The 18,767-nt window shown below is 39.9% G+C and overlaps 1 protein-coding gene across 18 annotated transcripts in view; it reads left to right on the forward strand.

Annotated features, from left to right (window-relative positions):
- The window catches only part of ptprma (protein tyrosine phosphatase receptor type Ma), a 191,172-nt gene that overhangs the window by 65,368 nt on the left and 107,037 nt on the right, over positions 1-18,767 (forward strand). For all 18 annotated transcript variants that reach the window (XM_048165369.1, XM_048165371.1, XM_048165375.1 and 15 more), the window contains exons 3-6: positions 5,885-6,159; positions 13,213-13,291; positions 14,035-14,156; positions 14,243-14,417. In XM_048165369.1, coding sequence (XP_048021326.1) covers positions 5,885-6,159; positions 13,213-13,291; positions 14,035-14,156; positions 14,243-14,417 — 651 coding nt within the window. The remainder of the gene's footprint in view (positions 1-5,884; positions 6,160-13,212; positions 13,292-14,034; positions 14,157-14,242; positions 14,418-18,767) is intronic.

Below are 18,767 nucleotides of genomic sequence, written 5' to 3' on the forward strand. Positions count from 1 at the left end.
CGTCCCAGCGAGAGAGGAGTGCATTAACTGAGCCGTGAAACCATAATGAAGCAGGAAGGTGCGTTAACATGAACGGATCTGCTGCCCAAACTCAATTTGAGCTTGTAACTTTGTACAGTAGGCCAAACATAACAAGATCTGCCATGCTATAATTCCCAGAGATCAATGCAGATGAAATGAACGCTGATGTAGCGCAGCTCGAAGGAGAAGAAACTTCACAACTTCTGCAGGAAGATCAGGCAGTACATTATGACCACCTTCCTAATGTTGTGTTGAACAGCCCTGACCCGTCGAGGCACGGACTCCTCTAGGTGTGCTGTGGTATCTAAACCAAGATGTTCGCAGCAGATCCTTTAACTCCCTGAGGTCCGAAAACGCGCCGGCACGTTTTGGAGGTTTTTTTTCACATTGCAGCAAAACAGACTTAAAATACTTCCGTCATTTCTTGTCATAGAGACATAAGTAATATATCAATTGAAACTATACAATGTCTTCTTTTATTTGTGTACACTCAGAGTAAAAACACAATGTTGTGCTTTTTGTAAAATAAAGAAAACTAACATGATGCGTGATCTCTCCTCTCCCTCTGAACGAAGTCCAATCTGATAGTTCTCAGAAAATGAACTGTAACTTATGAATACTAATGACAAAAAAATGACACTCATGTCTAAAGAAATGTTGAAATGTCAGGTTTTAAATCGTGCAAGTCAAATCGAAAACAAACATTCTGTGTTTATGTAATCTGTATGAAAAGAGAGCCATGTCAGAAGTCTGTGATTCAGCTCATTACCCGCTAATGCGGCCACGCCCACGGAGCCATCGCTATTCAGACGCAAATTCAGAGGCAATACATGCATTCATCGTCTCAATCGTGTATTTATTGTCTTGAAAAGTGTTTATTTGGATGTTAAAGCCATGGTTAGCGATCTCTAGAAGACATGCCGTTAGTTCCTAGTTCCTTTCTTCTTTAGAATAATTTGTGGACTAAAGGTGTACAGAGAGCGCCCTCCGGCTGCAAGTATGAATTGAAAACACAGTATCCAGCACTCATAGTGATGACAATAAATATTACTTCTCAGGCCTCATTAATATGCAAGTCATTTCAGGTCATTATTATGTGATTCTTTTGTCTTCTCAGGTGAGAATGGCCCATTATTCATGATGATTCACGCCTCCACGCATACTGTGTTTCTTGACAAAAAGTGTCTTACAAAAACTAAATCAATATATTGTTTTATATGAAGGAGTAGGCAGCATAATTTTTACATAATTCTGAAGCAAAAACTCTAGTCTACAACCTCCAATACCCAGAAGTCTTGTGAACACAGATTTAATATACTTTTTTTGGCCTTATTTCAGTGACTTAAGTTTTTTGTTTTTTCAATAACCATGCATAAACGTTATTCCTTCAAAAATACAAACATGTGCATATATGTTCCTCACATATTATGGTAGCCTAGTTTGTGCTGAATACAGTGTAATGATACTTTTGTCATTTATATGTTTATGAACAACTGAAAAAAGCACAAATGTCAGGGCATGTCAAAACTTCTCCAGGCCCCAAATCAGCCTCAGACTCCAGAGGGTTAAGTCCTGTAAGATGTGAGGTGGATCCTCCATGGATTGGACTTGGTTGTTCAGCACATCCCACAGATGCTCCATTGGATTGAGATCTGGAGAATTTGGAGGACAAGTCAACACCTCAAACTCGTTGTTGTGCTCCTCAAACCATTCCTGATCCATTTTTGCTTTGTCTGCAGACCGGGAACACCCCACAAGAGCTGCAGTTTTGGAGATGCTCAGACCCAGTCGTCTAGCCATCACAATTTGGCTCAAACTCGCTCAAATCCTTAAGCTTGCCCATTTTTCCTGCTTCTAACATCAACTTTGAGGACAAAATGTTCACCTGCTGCCTAATATATCCACCCACTAACATATGATCAGAGTTATTCACTTCACCTGTCAGTGCTCATGATGTTATGCCTGATACAAACTAAGAGCAGATATTTACAAATATTAATATTCATAATTGCTGCGTTCACAGCTGTGACCTTGTGTTTTACCATCTTTACACTCGTAACTCAAACGTTTTCTCATGAAAGTCAGTATGGCTGGTTTTGTGTCTCTCGCTGCTGGATGTGACAAAATAAAACAGATATCAAAGCTGGCTTGAAGATGAAGGGTGGCGTGAGGAACAAAGCAGCGACGAGAGGCTTTTGTAGTGTTTTAAACTCGAGGAGGAGAAGCTGCTGTCAAATAAACACGTCCGGCGGGTGATGAAGAGCGGGACGCTTTGATGATGATGATGATGATGGAGATGCGTGAAAGATGCTCAGAGATTGAGGGAACGCACATGTAGATACATAAAAAAACGTGTCGTCTGACATCTGAGATGTGTTAAACTGCAGCGCTGAAACGTGTGTATTTATGAGTTCATTCACATTTATGAGGGTCTGAAGGTGGTTAAAACAATAAACCTTTTTGTTACTTGAAATAAAATGGAAAACGTGAAGTTAAACTAATTCAATCGTATCTCAGTGATCTTCATGTTCTACAGATCGTCAAACTTCTGTCTGTCGAATGTTGGTTTGACAGTCGCTTTGATATTTGATCTAATGAATGTCATGTACGTTTAAATGATATTTGGCATCAATGTACGATATGAATCACTAGGAAACCCATCCAGGAATCTCTCCGGCTGATTTATTTGACGCTTGTTCTTAAAAGAATCTGGCGTGTTTTATGTGTTTTGTGTTTTTAAGAATAACTGAATCAAACAGTTTGGTGGTCATGGGAACGCTGGTGTTTCTGGGAAAGGTTTCACTCTGTCTGTCTGCCGGCGCTCTTTGTCTCTCTCTGTCATCAATCTCCTGTCGTTTATCTGCGCTGAGAAACACAGACGTGATTGTGCACAATTGGTGCTTTCTTGAACTGTTACGAGAGTCAGAAACTGTGGGACCGTCACTAATGAAAGAGCAGATGATCGTAAGTGACGCCAGTTATAGAAACTGACCCACAAACACTCACTACAGAGATGTTTTGACCAAAGATTTGGAATGATTTACTCACTATATATATATATATATATATGCATGCACTTTTGGAGTTTGACCACCCCTGGTCTGCTGTATGATTATTGTAACATTTTCCAAAATTTCTCCCTTTGTGTTTTTGTTTCATGGATGAATGAAACTCATACAGGTTTGAAATGACATGAGGCTTGAGTAAATGATGACAGAGTGATTTTTTTGGCTGAACGATCCCTTTAATAAACATTCAATCTTTCAGTTTCTCCTTTCCGAGGCTCCAGGCTGTGAGTTTCTCCTCAGACAATAATATGAGTGTGAGAATGAATGAATGATGGGATTTCTCTCCTCGGGCTGTGAAAGGTGCTGGAAACGGCAGGGAATCTGACACTCAACCTGCAATCTCGACTAGACACACGGGAAACACGCGAGACAAGACCGAACACGCATGCGAGCCGTCAGCCGTGTTTCGCTGATAACACAGACGCGGCTCTGCATGTGAAGCGCTTGTTTGGAAGTGTGTGTAATTATACATACAGCCCGTCCAGACAGGTTTGGATCGGGAACGTGAGGCCCAGGGTTTGGGAAGACACTAATAATGTTTCTTAAGCATAATTACTAACCCTAAAGAAGTTCAACAACTCATTTTGATCCACACCAATTAGTTGATGTTTTTAATTGACACACTGGATGTTTCCAGCTGAGGATCGCTCAGCGTCAGAATCAGAGTTTTTAAGGCTGAAACAGACCGTCAGAAGTGTGTGTTAATGACCCAGAACACCTGACAGACAGAATCAAGCTCTCGTTCAGTGTCTCGGCTTTGATTTGTTCCTCACGGGTTTCAAAAAGGTGAGATGGTCTTATCGATCCGTCCCTGTTCAGGCGCTTCGGCTCACTTCTGACACACTAACAGGCTTCACTCAATAAATCCTAACATAAAAAACGTACATATATAAATTAAAAGCATTATATGCAACGTTTTAGTGTGTAAGGAAGGAAACTTTGATTGTAGGGTAATGCATAAAGAGCAGCATTCAGTAAGTGTTGAGCTACTGTTCTGTCACACACACTCACACACACACACACACACACACACACACACACACACACACTCACAGATGTGTGGGGTTACAGAGAGGCGACACACATTCAGTGTTGTGTGTGTCAGCAGTTTCAGTAATGAGCTCATTGTGACGGTAGGTTTGGCATATGGTCACGTCTATCTGTTCAGATGCTCTCAAAACCTGCTGCATGACTCCTTCATGGTGTGTTTTTGAACAAAACGTTTGCACATGTGTTTTTTGTGGAGTATCATATGGCTAATTCTGTGTAAAGTCAACCAAATTTTGGAAACTTACCAACAATTTGAACATGGAGCTGTTTTGAGATCCTCATATCTATGGGACTGAACTATATAGGGCCTTGAAAATGAAGATTTCAAAAGAAAAGTTTATTAAGAATGAGAATCTAGAAGGATATTAAGATATCTTGAATACTTTTAGAGTTACACACATGCAAACTTTGGAAAAGGAGTATTTATGGCACTCAGACAGGAATGTTCTATGCAATTGAGTTGATAGAAAAACACAAGATACATTTCTAGTTTTAACTTTATTTGTTCTTCAGATATTCCTCTTTAAAACAGAGAAGTATCAGCTGTATGTAAAGTAACCCACATTTTGTTTTTGGCCACTGAAAATGTGTATAATTGACCAATTTACTCATGGAGCCGCATTAAGATCTCCATATTTCTGGGATTGAACCATCAAGGGCCTTTAAAATGAAGATACCAAAAGGAAAGTTTGTTAAGAACCAGAATCTAAAAGGATATTAAGATATCTTTAATACTTCTTGAGTTACAGTCTTGCAAACTTGAGGAAAAAACACAAGAAGTGCTTTTTTCCCATTTTTGAACGGTCACCGTTGGCATATAATGACACCAAGATTGATAAAGTCAACAGATTTCACTAATAGATCTACCAATCTCTGTGTCATAATAAAATAATGATGCTGCCATCTTTATAAAGTCATTTTTACACCGCTCTAATTTGGCTCCAGGTGAAAATGGTCACTTTGACCCTGTCTACAAAACCGTGGATCACTCAGTAAATATACATCTGTGACGTTTAATATTTTGGCTTTCATCACTATTTATGTTTGTCTTTCAAATATTAACAAAATCAAACATTTGAGCTGGTTGAGTTGACACGGGATGATCCATAGTCTGATGGAAAAAACAGCTCAGTTTTATTCAGAGGCAATTTGCTGCAAATGCTGATCGTTTTGAAGCCTTTGAGTATCAGATATGATGAAAATATTGAAGAGTGTCTGTGAACTGATCCATAACAAACCTCGGCCGATCCGATCCGTTGGTTTCACACTGTTAAACCAGTGGAAATGAGGGTTAAATGTTTCTCTACACAAACAAGGCCTAAAGTCAACAGCTGCTTTCCATGGAGAGCGTCGCCGCTGATGTTACACAGAAGCTACTTATTAACCGTTTTAGAAAGGCACTTCCTGTCTTTACCTGTTTTTCCACTGCTGTGTTAGTCGAGCAAACACTTCACAGACACGTCTTTTGAGAGCGCATGAACAGCACTGACACACGCCCATCACATTACTGTCTCAGAGGAAGTGATGCGTATGTCCAGAGACCTTGGTCTGTCTGTGCGAGGTTACTCTACCTCTTCCAGTTGGGGTCACTTCCTGTGTAATCGACACATGATGTCTGTTTGCTGTGGGATTGGACGCTTGTGCATGTAACCTTGTGATGAGTTTTTAATACCGTGGTAGATTCACAGAGTTTGCACTGTTGCATTTTCACCTTGTAACACTCATAACTTGTCATGTCTCCTCAGGTTCAGCGTTCATGATGGCGAACAGCTCCGGACGGCTCTCCGGACAGAAGGCTCAGCTCCTCATGCCCCAGTTCAAAGAGAACGACACGCACTGCGTCATATTCCAGTATTACGGAGCCGGTCGAGAGGGCTCCAGTCCCGGGCAGCTCTACATCTACGTCAAGGAGAACAACAGTCCTCTGGGATTCCCGGTGTGGAACTCGTCCGGACCGGCCCTGCAGAAATGGCAGCAGGTGGAACTGGCCATCAGCACATTCTGGCCCAATTTCTACCAGGTGAGAACATGTTTGGTGTTCTACTAACTGACATGCAGAAAGGCTTTTCCAATATCTGCACGAAGCTTCTTTTGTCATCAAAAGCTGCAGCGCGTCTCATTAATTAATTCCGTTTCCTGTTGCTCTTGACACAAACCTACAAAGTGGCTCATGTTAGACGACTCGACACCTGCCAGACTGACGCAGATTCCTGCTGGCCTGCCACCTTAATTAAGAGAGGAAGTTCAATTATTTTTTGATCAAATGCTCCCCCGTTGCTTTGGTTTGTACAGAACTGCATGAAGTTCCTCAAAGCCTCCATGTTCAACATTCAGCAGCTGAACGCTCAGTGTGGCATGATGGGAGGCCGTTTCTGGATAAAAGCTCTTGTGTGGACACCGGCGGGGATGAACATATGGACTCAAAAAGAGCCATGTTAGCAAATGAACTGGGCAGAACAGAGAGTCTGAAAGAGTGAAACACCGTCACAGATCATCACACACTCACACTGACATTACTGGACGTTCGTTTATATATTTGATTCACTTAAAATAATGTATTTATTAATTAGTTTAAATAATTGAATTTTATATACATACACATATATATATATATATATATATATATATAAATACTAAAGTGTGCAATCAAGAAAATGTTTCAATATGAACTCAATGGGAATGGAATATTTGGGAAACTTCTTTGGAAATAATTATTTGTGCATTAAAATTGAAATAGTGCAGCAACTATATACTTCATCAATGATTCAATGACTCATAAAGAGAGTCTATTGGCTTGTTACTGAATGAATTACTGTTCTGTTCTAATCGGTTCAGTGAATGATTCAATGACTCACTCATAAAGATATCCACTTTTTGTGTTAATGAATGAATTTTTGCTTCTGAGTAAATCGATTCATTGAATGATTCAGTGACTCACTCATAAATGCATTCTCTCTAAAATACATTTAAAAATACCACTAAAAAATACTCACCACTATTTATTTATTTAGTTTCTGCATCACTATTTAATTTAATATTTATTTATTTATTATTTTTAAGTGTGTAGTGTCTGGCATCACTATTTAATTAATAATATTAAATATTTTTTTGTTTCTACATCACTATTTTACAACAAATATTTATTATATATTTATATATTCAATTATTATTATTATTTTTTTTAAATATGTAGCTTCTACATCACTATTTCATAACAAATATTAATTTATATATTTATTTATTTATTTATTGTATTGGTATGTAGTCTCTGCATCACTATTTAATTTCATAACAAATATTTATTTATTTATTTATTTATTTATTTATTTATTTATTTATTAAATATGTTGTTTCTACATCACTATTTTATAACAAATATTTTTTTATTTTTTTATTCAATTATTATTATTATTATTTAAATGTGTAGTTTCTGTTTCACTATTTCATTACAACTCTTTATTTATTTATTATTTAAGTATGTAGTCGCTGCATCACTATTTAATTTCATAACAAATCGCGGTCATTTTTTTCCAAACAGGTTTCACTCTCACCGCTCGATCCATCTCCAGTACTCATGAGAATTGTTTGAGTTCAAATTGGGATTGAGACTTTAGATTGCACACTTTACTGTCTTGACTAATTGGAGCACAGCGTTGTTTAGATCTCTTCTGAAGCTCATGGAGACACAAGTGAGATATCTGAGAAGCTGGAGACTTCAGCAGAAAGTGTTGTCTTGTGTGATTTCTCTTCCCGTTGGGAACACACTTCATCTCGAGTTAGTGTTTTAGCCCGTAGCGTGTCACCCTCCACATGAGCATCACGTCTTTTGAGTGAACCGTCCTCGCGCTAACAAATCACCCCGATGCTCAGACACGCTTATCAAATCTGCTGCTCTCCCGCGAGAGACTGTTGGACGACCAACAACAAAAGCATCCAGAAGTCCTCGGAGAAACGAGCAGCATCTGCTGAGAGACACGTATCTCTGTCTTCATCCAGCGGCGTAATTGCTGAAAAATGCGATTGTGACTTTTTAATACTAGCAGAGATTAACAATGCAATTCTTCAGCGCTGTAGCTAATTAGCGATGCCAGGCTAATTGCAGGTTTGTGTAATTGCACTGTATCTTAAGAGTTTGTCAAGATGAAACCACCTGGTACACAGAACTACTCTCGTCTCTTATTTTGTAATGACAGGGTTTGTGTTTTTACCTCCTGTTGCGCTTTTCTTCTGGATCACAATGAGAGGACGCGGCCGTCTCTAATTGCGTCGCGCTCGCTTCGGTTTTAATTGACAGTGCGGTGCGTGAATTGCCGCGGCCTTGTCCTCCGTGATCCGCTTTGACATTTTACGCTGGATATTTTTAACGCACAGGTGAGCTGCAGGATGAATGCGTGACCCCTGACCTTTGCTTTGTTCCCGCGGCGCTGAGATCACGAGGAAGCGTGTGTTTAACGTCTCTGAGTGGAGTTGATTGACAAACTGATGCAACTCACAAATAAAAACTGGAACAAAAGAGATCAGACTCGAACGCTGGAGATAAACACTACTTGGACAGGTGTCATTTTCTAAATGACGTTCATCGTCTGTCATTTCATGTGCGTCACAAAACCCAATGAAACAAACAAAAGTATCATATGAGATTATATAACTAGAGCAGAATTGGATCAGTTTCTGAGTTCAGACTCTTCTTGCTGATTTTATTCAGAAAGTTGCTAAAAAGTTTTCTCTGTTATTCATAATGAAGGACTTTAGTTTTCTACAGATCAGAATAAATGATGGGTATGTAAATACCGTATCCACAATCATAGATATTCTGGGCTATTATTGCATCTGTTAGGGGCTGTAGGCACCTATTGTATCTGTTGGTGTTCCTATTATTATTATTATTATTATTCCATTTCTTCTTCTTCCACTCTGGAAGTCTATGGCGGCTCATAGAAACACTTGTGGGAAAGTTATGTAATTTGGCACACAGATAGAGGACAGTCGGAACTGTCACCATAGCAAATTTGGAGTCTCTAACTCAATCCCTGTAGCGCCACCAGCTGTCCAAATTTACACTCACGTTTATGCTAATAACTTTTGAACCGTAAGGTCTAGAAACATTTTTCCGCCATTTTAAATTTTCCGAAAAAACAATTTTTTCGAACTAGGCCGTTGCTTGGATTTTCACGAAAATTTAACCAGATCATCTTTAGGCTATGCGACAAAAAGTTATGGAATTCAAGTCCATTTGTCAAACCGTTGCCTTCATGCCTTCACAATCATGATTTGAGGTTACATGCTGCGTTTTGGCACAGTGCCATCTACTGGTCTGGTGATATGAAAAATTTTTTGCTCATAACTTCTGAATTGCTTGCCCAAAAATCATAAAAGTTGTCTCGTTAGATTCAGGGCATCATGCTGAGTCGAATTATATTAAATTTTCCCAGTGCCGATAGCCTTTTGGTGTGCTGACAAATGCGTTCACGGCGACCCGAGTTCGATTCCCATCTCGAGGTCCTTTGCCGATCCTGCCCCCTCTCTCCGCCCAATGCTTTCCTGTCTGGTCTCTACTGTCCTCTCCAAATAAAGTCACAAAAAGCCCATAAAATATAACTTTAAAAAATAAAATAAAATAAAATTTCCCTTATCGGCCATTTTGGGTGTCAGTAATTTTGAATTTTGTCGTAAAATGCTGTATTTTATGAACGCATTAGCGCATCATTACAAAACTCGGCACCGTGCCCTGACAATACTCGAAAAGATTCAGGGCAGTGCCATATTGTGCTCAGAAGTTAATCAAATTTCCAGAAATGCTAAAAACTTTTGATTAAATTAGCTTGTTGTAATAAAACTTGGGTCATGCCGTGAACATTGATACCAATTTTGCCATATTTGGCCAATCTTCCTGTCCACCATTCTGATTTTTTTGACCTCCTCCTAGACCGTTCGATTTATACCAAAATTGAATCGTATCATCTTCAGACTAAAAAATTATGGATTTTGTGTCGATAGGTGAAATAGTTTTCATATACTGCAGCAACAAATTTGAGGCATGATGCCAAAATGAGTCTTGAGGCTCAATATCTGCAATGCTTTGGCATATTGGCACCAAACTTTGCATGTGTCATTGTCACCTCACTCTGACCGCACCACATCAATTTGGTCACAGCACCACCAACTGGTTAAAAGTGATAAACCAGTGAATCAAATTATGATTTTTTGGTCATTTTACCTAAAATGATCTTAATGTCTTTAATTACTCATTGTTGCAGTCAGTCTGATGCTCCCAGCTGTGCTGTGACTTCTTTGTGCTTGACCCCTTAATTACTGCTTGCAGCTATATCATATTAATGAGATTATTTGTTGTTGCATGTGTGTGTGTATGTTGGATCTGTGCATTCGCTCTTAAAGTGACAGCAGCCTATGATAACAAACATTAGAATAATCAAATCTTGTTTAAAAGTTATGTGAGAGTTTACTAAGACAAAAATAAGCAAGCATTCTGCATTTTCCCCTGTTCTGTAGTATGACTGCTGTACATCTAATGTGGCATCCTAATTATAAAAAACTATTTTTTGCAAAATTCTGGAAATTGCAGCTCAAAAATTAGTCTGTTTGATCGCAAAAATCAGAAAAAAAAATAAATACCAGTGGCTGACTTAATGACCTCCTCGTGCTCACAGCGGTGAGAATCTCACGTCTCGCCCTCACACGAGTCCGTCATAAAACTGTAATTAGAGGCCTGGATGCTCGTGAGCGTCTGCTAAACGACAGCAGAATGAGAATCGATCAGATTGGGCTAATAAAGTGATGCGTGTGCTCTCTGTCGCCCGCTGTTAACGATTCTGTTCATTTGCTCTTTTGTTCAGGCCGCATTGACAGTGTCTCGTTCAGGTTCTCCTGAGCAACATTTACTGCTGAACGATAGTAAAGATCTGTGATAATGACTCAGAAAATGCCACGACATTACTATAGACATGGTACTGGGGTAATTGCAAGGCATTCTTCAGTAATTCTATATGAATATGATCTTTATTCAGTACCTTGGTATATGAAAGTACCACAGTATTGCTGTGATTTTCACATGTGTCACCATGCAATATTGCTCCATGTTTATACTTTTGGACCAGTATTTAGCAAATATCATGGTACATGAATATGGTAATAATTCAGTGGTAAACTGAAAAAAAATGGTAACTGCTTTTATTGATGTCAAAAATATTATTTAATATTGATGAATCAACTTAAATACATTCATTTATACCAACAAAACAAGTTTTAATGGGTTAAATCAGGTAGAAGTAGCTCTTACAATTGCAGATTACCAGTTTATTATGTTTTTCTCCATCTCCAGTGGACAAAAGAAGAAAAACTTGTTGTCATCTGTATTTTTAATGTTTGTGTCGTGTGTATGCGGGCAGTGCTGATGATAACGCAGAATTATGGTGATTTAGATGTGAATCAGATCTCCACACCCTCATGGCTCTGGTATCTTCTGCTGAGTTTTGTGCTCAGTGTTGATGATATCAGGACTCTTGTCCCTGTAAAGCACTGGACCGTCTCTCTTCAGTGCTGGAACAGATACAGGATCCTTCATGCACAATATGAGGAGGAGGAGGAGACGACAGGAGGGAAGAGGAGGAGCACAGAGATCTCCAGAGAGTGTCAGACGCTCATGTCATCTGAGCCTGTGGCTGTAACCTGTTGTTTCCTTGTGAAAGCGTTCAGATGCGCTCCAAATAACAGAGCTGCGCAATTCTGGAGAAACTGAGAATCACAAGTGTTTTTTGTTTTTTTAAATAGAGCGATTCACAATTCTGAACAGACAACTAAACAAAAAAATATGTAATTTACTAGAGGATCTGACAAAATGTTAATTACTGCAGTCTATTTAAAAAAAAAAAATCTTAATTAATTTGAATTATTAAAAAAAACAGGTTGAGTGAATAATTCAATGACTTCACTTGTTTCATTACTGGATGAATCAGCGTCTTTGAATGAATCTCTTGAATGAATGATTCAATGACAAATACATATTTTAACAGTCACTTGTCACCACCTACTGGTGCAACGATGCAATTGATACAATTTTTATTTGAAGCGTCGTTATTTTCAGTAGGTGATTTACTCAATTTTGTTCACTACTGTAGACATCAGTGTTTATATCCGAACTATAAACTTTTATCCCAGTAATATGAATTATTGTAAAACAGTGTGTGGTTGAAAAGATTCATATCTACACATGACAGCTGCTCTCTCTGGCTCAGAACTCAGATCTGTACGTTCGCTGTGATTGTACTTGTCAAAGGTTTAATAGACAGAGCCGAATCGCTGTCTTTAGGAATAAGACCGCTGGTGTTTGAATCTTTTAGCGATTAATCACACAGCTCTACAACAACAGATGACAAGAACCGAGAGAAACATGGGACATTATGGAACCATTTCCTGATGTTTACAATCATTTTGATATTAATTACAAACTTTAAGCACCTCATGCATTCAAAATGTGTGTCTTGTAGTTCATGTCTGTAGCGTTTTCTGTCCGCTAGTGAACTGCTCAGGGTTTAATATTGAGTCATTAAACTGCGCTGACATCAGATGAGAGCAGAACTTGAGCTGAATAATGACTCTGTTGTCTTCTCTACAGCTGCTTTATAGCTCAAATTGAATTTGTTTCATAATTAATGAATTTTACAACGTCAACACTGTTATTTTTCTGGTTATTGAAGCTGCTTTGAAAGTCTGGTCTATATAAAATGCTGTAGAAATAAAGCTCGACTTAAAAGGTGACCAAATAAACTTGTAGCACATTTAAGATTTGCATTTTTTTCTCTTTTACAGCTTCAAAACATTGAAGACTTGTGTTGAAATGTGACATACTCTGCCTTTAAAGATCTACAGACGCGAATAGATCGAGTGCAATAAAATGTGTGTTTGGGGTGTTTTCATTCCACTAGTCTCTTGTAAAATAGACTCAAAACTGAGCAGAGCACGAAAAACACAGAGTTTGCCTGTAGTGTCTGATCTCTAATGATAATGAAGCGTCTGGACGGCTCGTTTCTCACGCTCTGTGTGTTTCTGCCTTCAGCTGGTGTTTGAAGCGGTGACGTCAGGTGAGCGGGGTCTGCTGGCCGTCAGAGGAATCTCCCGTCAGGGGCATCAGTGCAGTAAGTGTCATCAGATGTGATGTTAACACGTCTTCACTGCTCCGTCTGCAACTATTTTAATAGTTTTGGTTTTAGTTAATAACATCATTGAAATAAACCCAAACTGAACGTGTTCTTAACTGGTTCTTTAAACGCTTTTTCGCACTTTTGCGATAAACAGGAGCTGACGATGACAGATATAAAGTCACACGGCATCATGATCCTGCAATTAATAATCATCCATGAATGCCTCATATAATGTGATTCATCGGCTGATAAATGAAAGCGTGTTTGCTTCTGAATGATGTTTGACCTTCGCTCTTCATACAGTAATTCCATCCGTTTCCCGTTTCTCTTCCTCATTCGTTCTCATGAATCACGTTATTCCAGGTTGAAAGCATCATGAATCATGAATCCTCTAATATCAGATTTCAGATCTTCAGAAACAGACTAATTAAAATCATTAGAACGAACTTTCATCAGCTCACCTTGATGGTGTTCGTCCTCCGTTCTGAAGCTCGATGTGTTTCTATGACCTTTCCTCACGCCTCTTCTCTGTAAGTGCTGCGTCTGGGAAACGTTCCTCGCCGCCCTTGAACCGGAGCTGCCGAATGTGATCCTGTTATATCCTGATGGGAATGTGTGCGGATGCATTTTATGATTGATTGACAGGCGGCAGGGTGATCCAGTGAGTCGTTTGAGTCGATTCACTGGGGGAAGCATCGTTAGAACACTCACTAATGTCTCTCTGTGTGTGTTTTCAGTGAACACGCCTCACTTCCTGCACATTAAAGGCGTGGAGGTCAACGCCAGACAGACGGCCACGTTCCAGTGCACCATTAACGGCCAGCCCAAAGATCACGTCAACTACAAGCTCTGGTTACAGGTGACGGCTCCACATTTTAGATGATTCATGCTCAGATGTTTAAGCTCCTCTCAAGCTCATGATTTACTGCTGCTGTTGTTTCTCAGGGTATCAAAGGCGGCGAGGCTCCTATGAAGGACGCCAAACCCGTGAACTCCAGACGCTACACCGGCACCTTTGACATCGTCAACACCACGAAGGAGAACTCGGGTCGCTACCGCTGCATTGTCCACTCCGATAAAGGCGTGGGAGTGTCCAGTTACGGAGAGCTGGTGGTCAAACGTGAGTCAAGACGCTAGAGAACGTGATGGACAACCTTCATATGATCCCTGGGTCCAGTGTGGAGAGCTGTCCACGTCCACAGACCATAATATCAATCAGTGTGTGGAAATGAAAAGGAAAAACATGACAAAGATCTTAGTAGGGCAGAATAATTATAAACAGCCGCTTGCGTAGATCAGCTCGCTAGTTGTGGAGTGTGTGTGTGTGTGTGTGTGTGTGTGATATATCTCCGTTCTGTCATTATAAAGAGTGTTCGGCTGTAAATCTTCCTCTGATTTCCACTCCTGCCTCCATTTTCCATGTCAGCGTACATCATGGTTTATGTGGCATTACTAGCGGAGGTTCGGTCTCTCGTTCATCACGCCAGCAGCGGCTCTCGTCGTTTATTAGCTCAAATTGGCTCAGCAAATCGTATTACTTTACATTTTGCCCCTTTAGATTAAATATCACCCTGTTCCGTTTGGAGAGACTCTCATCCGAACGTGTTTTAAAGGGCGTGTGTGTGAGCGTTGGGCGATGAGAGCCGGCCAAGGGCAGCGACGGGCGTCACAACGCTCCGGTTCCTCCAGGAGAGAGACGCCCGCAGGTTAACAAGACTGACCCGCGCTCCCGTGACAGCACAATGAGAGTCATAAATCATTTACAGCACGCTTGCTTTCTGTTTCCACACACACACACACACACACACACTCAATGATGCCAGTCTGCTGCAGGTGCCCAGAACATGGATCAGAATGAACTTCGGTACCAAACCTACCGATGAATTTACCGGCTAAAAATATTTATTACTCGACACGAAATGTATTTTTTCCTAGTATTTTTATATTTTATATTTTAATATATATATTCATAATGATAAAACATTTATGAACATTAATATAAAATATATTTTATTGTAAATTTAATAAATATATATTTTTTAAATTATAAATATTGATTTTATATATATATATATATATTATTATTTATTTATTTATTTTTTAATCAATATTTATAAAATGTAAAAAATTAAAAAATTAAATTACATTTATAAATATATTTATAAATAATATTTATTTTTATTTTTTATATTTATTATATATTTTATTTCAATTTTTATATTATAAATATATTTTATTATAAATATATATTTTTTATTAATGTTCAGAAATATGTTTTATCATTATGAATATATATTTTATTATTTTAAGTATATTTTTTAATTTATAATATATTTTATTTTATTTTTATATTTATAAATATATTTTTAATATATGACAATTTAATAATTTAGCTGTATTTTTCAATATTTTCTATTGTTTTCTTTTTAATGCATTTTTATGTGCATTACATGTTTGGTTGGAGTTCATTTTGGACCTTTATTTGCCCGTTTTCTTCTGGATGTTTTGTGATCATTTGAGATACTCTGTGTGACGAACAGTGAAAGAGAACGAAAAGGAAAAACAGATCCGAGGGGAAGTTGTGTCATTCTCGACCTTCTGCGGAGGAAGTGCGCCTGTAGTCAGAGAGTCTGACTTCACATGCCGGCAGGACACTGACTGCTTGATGAGTTCAGGTCGCTGTCGCTTCATATCAGCTTGAATTCACTCAGTTCGGCCCTGAAAGCTGAAGAAAGTGATTTGAAGAGTGGAAAACCAGAACTTCAAAATAACAGTGTGTAATGACAGAGCAGCGTTAGATCTGCACACAGCGCGGGCATCCGTGTGGCTTCAGGGTGCGGCCGCACACGCTTCTAATTATACCAGACCACGGACAGGTGCACACACACACACACACACAGCTGCGATATTCCCGCTTGCATTACATCAGCACACACACACTCACACAGGTGACACAGCTGAACGCTGACACTCTCTGACCTCTGACCTTTAATGACCGAAGGGTTGCTTTACTTACACTAATAATGTCACATGGCCTTTAATCTCTTCAGCTGCTGGAGATTTCCATGACTGAGACGTTTCGAGTTCCTCTTCACAATAAGCGTTTTATAAAGGGTCAAACACATGATTTCATGTTTTTTCCACCAGAAGTTAAAATGAGTCATTTTGTACTGTAGAAGTTTTGAAGAAGGGTGAATTTACCAGCCTCAAATATTTATTCACGGCCATAAAACTTTTTCCAGTATTGTTTATCAAAAATATTATGAGAATGGAATTATTTAGCTATTTTTCTTGCATATTAGTGAATGTTGCCAAAGTCAGTTATTTCCTTGTAAACATCAATTGCATTTGGTGTTCGGTAGCTTTAATTCTGCTGCAGAATATTGATGCATTTGTTTTTGAAAATAACTAAATTACATAAAAAAGGGAAAGTTGCATTAGTTCATAAAGAGTGGTTTTGTGGTTCAGTTGTAGTAAATGTTCTTTTCGACTGCGGAGGATGTTTTGAGATCTGTTATAGTACAGATGATACTCATGAGATGAGACTGTTAAACTGTCTAAATCTGATCAAAGAGTCAAAAATCAAATGCATGTGTCATTATGAGGTGAATCAGAGTCGGTGCGGGTCACAGCAGCCGCTGCACGACTCTACCGTCACGTCTGCAGCTGTCAGCTCAACACCTGTTCTGTCTCTGCTCCAGTGAAAGTGAGATGTCGGCGGGGCCGCAGGGAACGAGTGTACGACACGGAGAGAGAGAGAGAGAGAGAGAGTGTGTTAGAATGCAGACGGGACAGATATGATATAGCAGAGCGGAGAGAGACGCGGATGTGGCTGCTGTGACAGGAGGAAGATCCGCTTCTTAATCTACATCACTTATAGACACAAGCCACCAGATCAACTCATTTCATTATTATTATGGTTTCTAATTAAATTTAGCGCTAGTTACTTAGGTGGTTGCTATGAGGTTTCTTAGGAGTTCATGGTGGTTGCTAGGAGGTTGCTAATATGTTCTAGGTGGTTACTATGGAGTTGCTAGATGCACTGGGCAGTTGATAGGGTGTTCTGGGTGGTTTCTAGAGTAGTCTGGGTGGTTAATAGGACCTTGCCAAGGTGCTGTGGGTGTTCTCAGTGATTTCTAGGGTCTCATGGCTGGTTTCGAAGAGGTTGCTAAGGTGTTCTAGGTAGTTACTAGGGGGTTGCTAGGTGTACTGGGCAGTTGATAGGGTGTTCTGGGTGGTTTCTAGAGTAGTCTGGGTGGTTAATAGGACCTTGCTAAGGTGCTGTGGGTGTTCTCAGTGATTTCTAGGGTCTCATGGCTGGTTTCGAAGAGGTTGCTAAGGTGTTCTAGGTAGTTACTAGGGGGTTGCTAGGTGTACTGGGCAGTTGATAGGGTGTTCTGGGTGGTTTCTAGAGTAGTCTGGGTGGTTAATAGGACCTTGCCAAGGTGCTGTGGGTGTTCTCAGTGATTTCTAGGGTCTCATGGCTGGTTTCGAAGAGGTTGCTAAGGTGTTCTAGGTAGTTACTAGGGGGTTGCTAGGTGTACTGGGCAGTTGATAGGGTGTTCTGGCTGGTTTCTAGAGTAGCCTGAGTGGTTGATAGGACCTTGTCAAGGTGCTGTGGGTGTTCTCAGTGATTTCTAGGCTGTTGTGGCTGGTTTCTAGGAAGTAGCTAATGTGCTCTAGGTGGTGACTAGGGGGTTGCTAGGTGTACTGGGTGGTTGATAGGGTGTTCTGGGTGGTTTCTAGGGTAGTCTGAGTGGTTAATAGGACCTTGCTAAGGTGCTGTGGGTGTTCTCAGTGATTTCTAGGGTCTCATGGCTGGTTTCTAAGAGGTTGCTAAGGTGTTCTAGGTAGTTACTAGGGGGTTGCTAGGTGTACTGGGCAGTTGATAGGGTGTTCTGGGTGGTTTCTAGAGTAGTCTGGGTGGTTAATAGGACCTTGCTAAGGTGCTGTGGGTGTTCTTGGTGATTTCTTGGCTGTTGTGGCTGGTTTCTAGGAGGTGGCTAAAGTGTTCTAGGTAGTTACTAGGGGGTTGCTAGGTGCATTGGGTGGTTGATAGGGTGTTCTGAGTGGTTAATAGGACCTTGCTAAGGTGCTGTGGGTGTTCTTGGTGATTTCTTGGCTGTTGTGGCTGGTTTCTAGGAGGTGGCTAAAGTGTTCTAGGTAGTTACTAGGGGGTTGCTAGGTGCACTGGGTGGTTGATAGGGTGTTCTGGCTGGTTTCTAGAGTAGCCTGAGTGGTTGATAGGACCTTGTCAAGGTGCTGTGGGTGTTCTCAGTGATTTCTAGGCTGTTGTGGCTGGTTTCTAGGAAGTAGCTAATGTGCTCTAGGTGGTGACTAGGGGGTTGCTAGGTGTACTGGGTGGTTGATAGGGTGTTCTGGGTGGTTTCTAGGGTAGTCTGAGTGGTTAATAGGACCTTGCTAAGGTGCTGTGGGTGTTCTCAGTGATTTCTAGGGTCTCATGGCTGGT

Source organism: Megalobrama amblycephala, linkage group LG18 (assembly GCF_018812025.1).
Source record: "Megalobrama amblycephala isolate DHTTF-2021 linkage group LG18, ASM1881202v1, whole genome shotgun sequence".
NCBI lineage: Eukaryota > Metazoa > Chordata > Actinopteri > Cypriniformes > Xenocyprididae > Megalobrama > Megalobrama amblycephala.